At 45.7% G+C, this 11139-nt stretch overlaps 1 protein-coding gene across 1 annotated transcript; it reads right to left on the bottom strand.

Moving 5' to 3' along the window:
* Positions 1–811: 811 nt before the first annotated feature.
* Positions 812–10579, bottom strand: TEX36 (testis expressed 36). The gene is made up of 4 exons (XM_090279576.1): positions 10529–10579; positions 6331–6462; positions 5545–5625; positions 812–1271 (listed from the first exon to the last, which is right to left on the bottom strand). Exons 1-4 carry the CDS (start codon positions 10577–10579, stop codon positions 975–977), a joined length of 561 nt encoding a protein of 186 aa, XP_090135702.1. The 3' UTR covers positions 812–974.
* Between the last annotated feature and the right edge of the window lie 560 nt (positions 10580–11139).

Here is an 11139-nt window from a genome sequence, read left to right as displayed (position 1 = left end):
GAACAGAAGTGCACAGATCCTGTTGGTAGGAGTTTAATCGGTCCAGTCTTTTCCTAGGGAAACTTGGGAGTATTTACTAACACTTTCACTGTGGAGAAGGCCCAAGCTGGTGCTCACAAGGCAACATTTCAGGGATTACTCCAGGGTCCCATGTAAACATGCATGCAAAGGGTCTGATCAAGCATGTCCACGCGGCATTGGGTCTGACAGCCAAAAATGAGGGACGATTCAAACTCTCCTTAACAAGAACATCATTTTTTAAATTACGACACATCGTATTAGGGACTACAGTTTAGCAGTTTAAGAAGCAAATCGGGGGGGGGGTGAGAAATGGGGGGTAAAGGGGGCAACTTTAATAGAGAAACAATAAAAATAAATGAATAAATAAAAAGCAACTCAGCCTGTTCACACTGACACCGTGAGAACTCCAGGAAATGGCGCTAAATGTCAGAAGAACGTCACAGAACACCACCACGTGCTGCGGAACGCGGTGTGTGTTTACGTCCCTATGTAGCTGGGCACGAATGGTTAACTGCACGTGAGGACAGCGCGGGGATTGGAGATGTGGCAAAACCGAGGGGAGCACCTGCTCTTCCCGTGTTCTTTGGAATTTCAAAGGGAAAATATAACCATGTATTAATTAGGTAATTTTTAAAACTCCCCCTAAAGTTAATGTGGCAATTTTAAAAGTCATTAAATTCATTGACAACACAATCACATACTTTTATTTTAAAAGGTCTTGAATGTTTTTCCACCTAATTAAAAATAATAAAAACTCTCTTAAAGGTCGGGTGTGGTGCCGTAACCTGTTGCCTTCCTGGTTTCTCTACATTTTCACTGTAAGAAAACTTATCAGCGTTAAGGCACACGCAATCTCTAACTCTAAGCAAACCTTATGTCAAACGGTAGTGCTGGATCAGAATGTCCCATCAAACCCCAGTGTTACAAGACTCATCAGGAATCTTCTGGAAGGATTAGGGCTCCAGTAAAGAATCGGCCTTCTTGTCAATAGCAAACCTTACTTTTGGGTTCTTTTTCAGAAACTCTGCATAGCTTCGCTCAGGAATAAATCTTAAGGTACTCCATATCTCACGATAATGTATTGGAAAGCGTCTGAAAATTGGGACCACCACAGCTTCATGATAGACGTATGATATTTGGTAATTTGAAAAGCCATCAAGACAAGATGGAACATAGTCACACGCCCAAAGATTGAAATTTCTTGAAACCTGCTGCCTTTTTTCTGGGGAGATCTTCCTACATCCCAGGCCCTGGGGAAGAATCAAGAAGATTCAGGGGAAAATGGTCAAGGTCACGCAGTTCTGAGGTCTTAGGTGCAGCTAGCTTCGTGACATCCTGTGTTTATACTTTACCTTTTTTCTTATTTATTGATTTGAGAGAGAGAGAGAGGAAGGGAGAGAGAGAACATCGATGTGTTGTTCCACTTATATTCATGCACTCATTGGTTGGTTCTTGTATGTGCCCTGACTGGGGATTGAACTCTCAACCTTGGTGTGTCAGGACAATGCTCCAACTAACTGTGCTCCCTGGCCAGGGCCGACCCCTATGCTTAAATGCACAATATAACAACCATTACAAGAGGAATCTTTTACCAACTTGCTGAAGGTTATAAGTCAACACTCAAAACATGCTGGTGTTTTGCTATTGCTCTCAAAACCTTTTGCTCCCACCAGGGACTTGTAGAGACACAAAGGGTAGAACCAGAGCGTCCACAGGTGGAAATAGCCAGCATTCAGTGGGACAGGTGCTGCTCTCTCCGATGAGTCTGGAGAGGCTGGGTTCTTTCTCATTTCAGAGGGCTCCAGGGGGAAAGCAGCTCCTTGGACCCCTGCCCACAGGCTTCCTCATGAAGTCTCAGCACCTTGCACGTGACCCTAGGAACGTCCATGTATCCAAAATGGCGCTTTTGATTTGACCGTAACCAGGTGACAAAGAAAAACACTGTGCTTAGACAAAAGGCTAGAAGGAACTAGACGTTAGATTCCACTAGTAAAGTGAGGTGGCCTTTTCCTAGGGTCAGTACCATCAGAGTGGCAGGTGGCACACGGAATAGGGTAATTAAGGAGAGTTTAAAAAAGGGGCTGTGTACGCATGTGTGTGGAAATTCCCAGAAATCGCTCAGTCACAGCTCTGGGTCTGAGGGGCTTGGGGAGAAATGTAGACCACACAGATCACCCCCCAGGGCTGCAGCAGAAAGGGAGAGGGGCTCTGGAGGAACAAAGGGAAGATGCCAGTCACATGCCCAGGCACCTTCCCCCAAATTCTTTGCAGATACTCCAGAAAAATAAAAAATAAAAGGAAGGTATAAAATGAATAGGGGAAAGAGCCACAAGGAAAGTAGCAAGTGAAGCTTGTAAGGCTGACTATTTACTTGGTGATAATGTGACTATGATATACCCTGAAAATTTAAGAATCCACAAGAAGAAAGAAAGGAAAGGGGTGGGAAGGAGTGGAGGGGTCAAGGGGAGAGAAAATGGAGAGAGAGAGAGAAAGAGAGAGAGAGAGAGAGGGAGAGAGAGAGGGAGAGAGAGGCCAATCTGGAACTGATGGAAGTGAGGGTCACTTAACATGACCCCAGGAGAATGGCACCCCAACGAGTCGGGAGAATGCGATCTGAGTCACCAACACAAGAACGCTTAGAAAGGGAAGCGGCGTGAACAATACTCTGAAGGACTTGCCTTATTCTGGGGAAAAGCTATAGATATTCATTTTTATATTCATAGAGTAATATAGTGTTAACACATTTCCTAAACATTTATACCTAAGGATGACCACTAGTGGAATATCAATAGAAGTCTGAGTGAACAAATAAATTTATTCCAGCAAAGCTGTCGAGAACAGGACAGGGGGACTCCATGCAAACATGATAAATATGAAACATAAAATGAGATGGAAAAAATAAAACCCAAAACAAATTATCATAATAATGTGAATAGGTTAAATTTTCATTCCTAGATTTTTAAAAATCATGGTCTATATTCTATTTATAATTAAAAACAAAACAAAAAAATGACTACAAAACATAAAGACAAGGAAATGGACCATGATACGAGGAGCAAACTTTAGCAAAAAAGAATAATAGTGGTAATGCTAATATCAAGATGTGGAATTCATGGCTAGCTGCATTAAAGCATATAAAGAGGGATACTTTGCATTGATAAATAACAAAAGCCACCAAGAAAATAAAATAATAATTAATTTTTATGCAAAAAGATATGGTATTAAACCATATAAGAAAAAAATAGAAACTCAAGAATAATCATGGAAGGAAAAATGGACAGACTAAGACAAATATTAAGAAAAGAATATGAAGGATTTAAATAAAATAATTGCTATTCCTGAACTAATATAAAGAATTTTGTAACCAGCAAATGGGGAAGATATATTCTTTCTTAACACCAATAAAACACACGTTAAAATGAATCACATGCAAGTTGACCAAGATAATTTTTATAATTAAAAAATAGAAATCACGGGTTATATTTTATAAAACTTACTACAACCCATAGAACTAGGTATTTGCAACGAAAGGGTGCTCTTTAAAAATTCTAACCATATAGAAAGTTTAAAACATTTACTTAAAAATAAAAGTTAAAATAACAGACTATTTGGAAGCAAATACTAATGAGATCCTAGTTAGAAAAACCTTTCAGATGCCAAAGCAATAATCTGAGGCATAGTCATAGTTTTTTAAAAAATGCATTAGCCACAACAGTTGCAAGTATATGAACTAAACATTCAATAGAAAAAAAATGAAAAGAACCCCAGCAAAGTGAGAGTATTTTTAAAAATATTGTACCAGTACATTGGAAATAAAATGGTAATTTTAAGTAAACACATAGCAAAATCTACTCAAGAAGAGATAGAAAGTTTGAATAGATTAATAATCAAGGAAGAAATTGTAAAGGTAGTAAAAAAACAAAAACAAACCAACAAACAAAAAAACTTACCCTAGGAAAGCTGTCAAACCCAAACAGTGCTAGGAAAAGATCTGTCTAACCTTCGTTAAACTGAAAACCCACACAGGAGATAAACTATTGCAGAAGACAGAGAAACCTGGAAAGCCCCCAATGCATTCTGTGCGATCTGACCTGCACGCCCCTCATAAAATATCAGATGAGGCTCCATCCCGTTTACACCATTTGAAAGATGCACACGTACGTGAATTGCAAAAATTCTCAAACTTGACTCACAAAAACATTATTGGCGAATCCTCAAAGTGAGATTGTGAGGAGGGGAAACAAAGGTGCAAATTTCATTTTTAATTTTATATAACTCTGTATTATTTAAAATTTTGGAGGGACACACATTGCTTTGATAGCTTAAAAAATCATTTTAAACATGCCATGTAGAGAAGCAGGCAGACCCTCTGGTCAGTGCTCAGCACTCTGCAGAGGCGGACTGGATTTTGGGGGTTACATCACTTCCGTGTAATTTAGATACTGTATCTGAGAGGACATGGGAACGCTGGTAAAATTGTTTAACTCCACTGGTTCTCCGTTACTTCATCTCCAAATTGGGGACGATAAGGGTAATTAACTGATAGGGCTGATATGAAGAATAAATGAGATAATGTGCGGTAATAGCATTTGGCACATGCTTAACAAACGGCGGGTATTATTAACATTATCATTATCATCATCACATCATTATCATCATCACGTCATTATCATCATCATCCTGGACCGTCAGCTTCTGTAAGGATCCTCAGAGCTCACCTGGCACTACCCACCATGTAAGGTATGTGAACCCTGCCCTGTCCCGTCGTCCTGTTCCAGAACCCCTAGGCACGTGAGTGATTAAGCGCCTGAAATGTGGATGTTCCAAACTCAGAGGTATCGTGAGTGTGAAATACAAACTGGATTTAAAGACTTAGCTTGGGGAATGTAAAATATCTCACTAATAAATTTTAATTGATTACGTGTTGAAATGATGGTTGGGAGAACTATTGGATTAAATAAAATAGATAAAAATGAATTTCATCTGTTTCTTTTTTTACTGAACGTGGTTACAAGAAAATTTTAAGTGACATATGTGGCTTGTAGTATATTTCCATTGCATGGTGCTGTGTTAAGCCACTACGAACAAGTGTGATCAGACTTTATTTTCTCCAGTGATGGGCGCTCCCCACCTCTAAAGAAAAGATGAGTCCAGTTATTAGGAAGTCCTTCTTCATATTACGTAAGCTCCCCATCCCTTTGACCCCTCCTTGTGAGTCCTGCTTCTGCTATGTGGAGACACGTGTAGGCAATCCCCCATTCCTGTGACGTCTTCACAAGAAAGCTCGCTGATGAGGCCATTTATATGTGGAAAGTGCACAAAACCCGATCAGAAGCTGGTGCAGACTTGGAAAGCTGTGTGGAGCTTGGAAAGCTTCGTGTACTGTTATATGGTTTTTTTTTTTGTAACCTAGTATCGGGCTTTAATGTGGATCTGGTTCCTTTGTCCTCAACACATCTCAGAAAATCAAGAGCCCCGATGTCGCCCCCCATTTGATTAGTAACTCGGGAGAGAGATACTCACGGAGTTGAGGTACAATCCAGAATTCTGCAGGCTGTGCCAATTGTCATGGACAGAGAACGGTAAGTTGTTATGGACTGCTTGCTGGGAAAGAGCAAAGGGAGAGGGGAGAGGCCCGCCTCAGACCCCCCGCGCACTGTCAGAACTAGCCTTTGGTGGCGTGGAGGGAGGGTGGGTGAGGCTCAGTGACCGCTCAGCCAGAATTAAACCCGTCACCGGCGATGGAGCACACGGCACGGGAGGCTGAGGGCGCAGGTGTGCACATCAGCTCCTGGCTTCGACACTCAAACTTGATGGCTAAGAATCATAAACGTTTTCTTTCAAACACTTTTCTTGGAGGCAAGGAAGCAAAAATTTACAGGCACCTAGAACTGACAGCTGGAGAGCAATTCGGAGACCCTCCAGGCCTACAGGCAGGTGAGTCAGTGAAGTGGGAAATCGATGCCTGCCTCACCTGTGCGGGAGTTGGCTGGGGGGCGGGGGGGGGGGGGGGCAGAACATGGGTGCTCCTGGACTGTGAGGTGTAACTGAAAGGGTTGCTTCTTGTCCATACTTGAGCCTGACTTGACCACCTGGACCAGAAGGTCGCTCCTTGGAGAGAGTATCTGAGGTGTCACAGTGGCCAGGGGGTCGGTGGGATGCTGCCAGCACTGGGGGCCCTGGGGATGGTAGGTGAGCCGTTCCTTCCAAGGAAGAATTCCCAGGCCCCCAATAGCCCTGGTGCCGCCCCCTTGGGGAGCCGTGGGATCATGAGAGCGTGGGAGCGTGGGGCCCGCGCTCCGCACTTACCTTCTCGCGGACTTTGTAGATCGGTGGTAGCTTCCCTTCCGTTTGCCGAGAGGCGTATGGACTGCGGGGCTCCTTTAACATGGCGCTGGTGATGGATTCCGGCGTCTTCTGCGTCTGTCCGATGTGAGGGAACTAGAAAACAGCGCGCGCCTTGATTAAAACCAGACTCATCTGAATCTCCTAGCCAAGGATCAGGGCTTCCTCCGTAAAGTGATTAAAATGCAATTTGGGTGCTTCTGGCATGCGATGGAAATGGCATAATTTTTCAGGATTCTTTCCAAGACAAAAAATATTGTCGTGGCCCAAGGCCATCCCTGCTGGTTGTTTCAAGTTTCAGGGCCCACCCCTGCTGCGCCGGAGCCTGGAGAGGTTTCTGCGGCTGGTGGGAAGGGCGCGGCCCCGTGGAAGTGAGCCCCTGAACGGGAGAAGACGGGATGTGTTACTTGAGATCTCTCTGGTCTGGGTGCCTCCTGTGCTTGGGAACAAAGACCCAGCCCACGTTCCTAGGGATGAGCTGGTTGGTCTCAGGGGGACCCTGAGACTCAGAGAGATTGAGGCGGGAAGGGTCCCAGGTGACTGACCGATGAGAATGTAGGATGGTAAACAGTGGGAAGATGACCGGGGGTGGGGGCGGGGTGGTGGGGCTTTGAATCTCCCTATGAAAGGGAGGGAAGCAAACAGGACTGGGCAGAGGGAGATGGTCCTAGAAAAGACCTCCACCAATGTCACCCAGAACTCTGGACATGGCACTGGTCTCTCAGAGTTGTCCTGAGCTGGGGAGAGGGGCCTGGGCCTTCCTGGGCCCTCATTCATCAGCCACTGGGTGCTGGCTGCCCTGGGGAGAGGGGGAGACCCCAGGAGGCAGCTCTCTTTGGGGTGGACCAACAGCCAAGGGCCACACTCATTCCTGAAGCGGGGGAAGCAGGGTGTGGGAGACACCTAGGAATGGAGGGGGCTTTGAAACACAGGCCTGCGTGGAAGAAGCAAAAGCGGAATGAGAGCCACACCCTGACCCCATCGCTGCAGAGAAATAACCCACACACACAAAACAGTACATCACCTACAGGAGCACAGCCCGGTGGAAGACTTCCCATCAGCCGCCTCTGAACGGGTGCCCGTGGGGCGAGGACAGTCAGCGTGGGGACCAAGGGCAATGAAATGGCTATGAAATGGCTAGGAAAACCAACACGGCACCCATCACCCAGGCTCCTGGGAGGGTGTGCAGGAAAGTGGTGACGGGCAGGGTCCCCACGGAGGAACTAGTTGGGAAAGGATGGAGATTTCCACCATTTAAATGCCTCTTAACTAAGTGCATCTATTACATTGTCTTGCTTCCCACAACAACAAGAAGTATATTTGTTTCTGATTAGAGCTATAATACATATTCATGGTTTAAAAAAACCCTCAAACAATAAAGAAAAATGCAAGGAAGTAAAATCCCCAAAATCACATCACCTTTCCCGGACTCCCTGGTGACCATCTTTTTCATAAATCCCTATATGAATGGACACTCATATGTGTGTGTGATCTTGCATACAGAGGACCATATTTAAAATGTGACTTCTACAAATTATAAATACTATTGTATGTAAGAGTCGCTTCTGATTACTCTCTCCTTCCCCGTCCTGTCGCCTCCACTGCCACCACAGGTAACAGTATCAACAACTGGGAGCTCACAGGACCAGCTACAAACACCTACACTTGCAGAGGCCACTTGGATCGCTTTACTGAAGTGAACCATGGGATACATGCTATTTTGCCTCTGTTCATCCCACTTAACAATATTTCCTAGAAATTTTTCGAAGTCAGGCTTCCTATTCCTAATTCATCCTGTATTATGTATTTTAAATATTTCTTTACAGTTGTTGTTTTTTTATTTTTTTCAGATTTTATTGATTTACTTTTATTTTATTTTATTTATCTGTGTGTTTCTTTTTTTTTTTTTTTTTAAGAGAGAGGGGAAAGGAGAAAAAGAGGGAGAGAAACATCAATGTGTGGTTGCCTCTCATGCACCCCCAACTGGGGACCTGACGTGCAACCTAGTCACATGCCCTGACTGGGAATCGAACCAGAGACACTTGGTTCGCAGGCTGACGCTCAGTTCACTGAGCCACAGCAGCCAGGGTCAGTTATTTTTTTAAGGAAATATAAATCGTAAAAGGGCCTCCCAGCTCAGACCCTGCCCACTCACCCCTAGTCTGGCTGCATCACCCGCCCGTCTGGAGGGCGTGGGACGCCAGGCAGGCTGGGTGCGGCTCCTGCTCCAGGAATGGTGCCCCTCAACGCCTAAGTGACAACGGACTTGCGTTCATTAGTATTCTGCAAGTCTGTGGGCTAAATCGCTGTCAAAAATGGCTCTAGCATTTTAATTTCACTCTTTTAAAATATATACTCACTGGCTATACCAGGGCGGCTGTGAAGTAAACCCTTCTGTTAGCGAGCGTAACCGTGAAATACAGCTTTTGAACAAGTTGGTGGTGGAATTTTGTAGCGTTCAGTCACCCGATGGCTGAAACACCGAACAGGAAGGTGAAAGTGTGTGCAAAAGCCCACCTGGCAACAGCCAGAGTACAAACCAGTGCGGTCACCTACAAAAGGATGGTCACTTCTAATGTGGCAATTATTCTCCTCCCAAATGGGCTGCGGCCGACTCGAAGCCAACGGTTTCTTTAGTTTTCCCAGCTCGTGGACAAGGGACTGCGGGCAACTTCAGGATGAGCACTGTTCTTTTTAAGCTCATAGGTGCTGGCAGCAGACAGGACCCACGGAGGAGCGGGATTCGAGGGTGATAAAACCACCACGCAAACTTCACGCCTTCACGCACCCAGCCTCTCCAGGCAGGAAAGTGGCGACAGACAGGGTCACCTCGGGGGAGGGGAGTGTCTAAAGAGGGACACACTAGACTGACGGTGCTTTCTGCATGGCTGTCCTTTGACCTTCCCCGCATTTCCCGGCGGAGTCAAACAGCCCCGCGACAAAGCGTGCCGGGACAGAGCCCTGCAAGGACCCCGGGCCTCGGCTGACTCCCTAGAACATAGGTACCGGCCCCAGACTGCTAACTTCTGCTCTTAGTTTCACTTGAGAAATACAAACATCTTTTGGGTTAAGACACTGTAGTCGGTTTTTCATAATATTCAGTCAAACACAATCCTAACTGATATTGTAGATTTTAGGAAGAGGCGAAGTGACTTAGTCTGAGAAATCTACATTTCTTTCTTCCTAACTGATCAGCGTGTTGTAGTTCATACTATTTCCTACTTTACTTCGGCTGCCAGAGAACTCAGAGGCCAACCAGATGCCCAAATGCTACCATGCAGACCATGTGGCCTGTATGTAATGCTATATATTTTCCCAGTCTCAGCCTCTTATTCTAAAGTGTATTTAAATTGGTTTTGAATTTTTATTTTACTTATACTTTACTATTGTATTGTGATGATTTTCCATACTTTATATCTTTCTGGAATGAAGCGGGGTGTATAGGAAAGGATGTGCGTGTGTGTGCATGCGCGTATGTGCATGTGTGTATACTGACAAGACTAGGACTTCACACGTAGGTATGAAGCAAATGTTTCTTGAAGATGGCAGAATAGTGACAATCCCATTGAGCTTCATAAGCTGAAAGGTCAAGTTTTCAAATGATCCAAATAGGGAAACAATGCATTTTTGAACTCTTTCCATTTCCTAGTTCACTGGGGACCAGATTGGGGGTCAGTAGGAATTTGCTTACAGGTTTCTAATTAAATATGAATTCCTCTGACAAATATTTCCTGAGGACCCGCTGGGCACAGGATACTGTTCTGGGCAGTGGGGATACAATCAGTGAATAGAAAGACCAAGCTCCCAGCTCCCGTGAAGTTCACGTGCTAGCAGAGGGGACACACAACACACGAGATGTGATAAACTGGGTGAGATGTCAGAGGGCAGAAGCTATGGGGACAAATGCGTCACAGGCAGCAGTTATTGCCTAGAGGACACGCACAAGGTGCCAGTGTGCTGCGTGGGTCACACACGTCATTTCCCGTAATCCTCCCATGAATGCGATGAGACTCCCTCTCCATACGAGGGAACGGAGGCTGGGCAAGGTGATCTACCAAGTCCTGCCACAGTAAGTAGCAAATGCGGGCCCTGGACGCAGGTCTGCGTCCTGACCACACCCACGTGGCCTGAGAAAGGTAAGGCGGGCCTCCTTGGTTCTCACCCATCTGCCATCCTTGTCTAAAGGCGGGTTGGAGCGTCTCCCTTTGGCCATTCTCTGCAGGAACTAAGGGTGGCTGAGGTCAACTTCATCACCTCTCCATTGCCTCGTAAGCTCCACATCTGGGGGCCACTCTTTGTCCTGGTCCTCAGCAGGACAGACACCAGGGAGTGCCCACTGTTGCCATGGAAGCAAGCCTAGCCATCACAATGGAGGAGTGTGGGTCCGCTCAGCTCTCTGAGAGTTCCTGCCCCAGTGATGAGGCAGAGAGCCAGCAGGTCCCAGCTGAGGATCCTCACAAACAGGTCAGACAGGTGAGGACCAGTCTTGAGATAAGGGGGAACTTTTATCACCCTTGAAATCCTTGAATCGATGCTATTTGAGTTGAATGTTCCCATGGTAACCATCTGCCCCAATCTCTTAGTTTCCCGAGAAGTAAATTGAATCTGGGCTGGGGATGACCGTGTCCGCATTGATGGCATTGCTCTGCCCAAGACCTAAGCCTCCCTCCGCGCCACTTCCACAGCCACCTCTGCCTCCCAGCTCAGACCCCCTGTGCCGGAGGGACTCACTCACTGCTCGCTCCCCTAAGGGTACAGCGCTGAGGCCCCCGG

The sequence above is a fragment of the Furipterus horrens genome, unplaced genomic scaffold, assembly GCF_987537825.1.
Source record: "Furipterus horrens unplaced genomic scaffold, mFurHor1.1.pri manual_scaffold_5, whole genome shotgun sequence".
Classification (NCBI taxonomy): domain Eukaryota; kingdom Metazoa; phylum Chordata; class Mammalia; order Chiroptera; family Furipteridae; genus Furipterus; species Furipterus horrens.
The sequence above is the reverse complement of the archived record's forward strand: the minus strand, read 5'-3'. Positions and strand labels throughout refer to the sequence as shown.

What these genes read in the sequence shown, in the direction of transcription:
- TEX36 (XM_090279576.1), bottom strand. Translation starts at nt 10,579, where the DNA reads ATGGCCAAAGGGAGACGCTCCAACCCGCCTTTAGACAAGGATGGCAGA. An exon ending in TAGACAAGGATGGCAGATGG is followed by an intron (nt 6,463 to 10,528) that starts GTGAGAACCAAG and finishes GCTGTTTTCTAG; the next exon opens with TTCCCTCACATCGGACAGAC. An exon ending in CTGGATTGTACCTCAACTCC is followed by an intron (nt 1,272 to 5,544) that starts GTGAGTATCTCT and finishes ATTCTTCCCCAG; the next exon opens with GGCCTGGGATGTAGGAAGAT.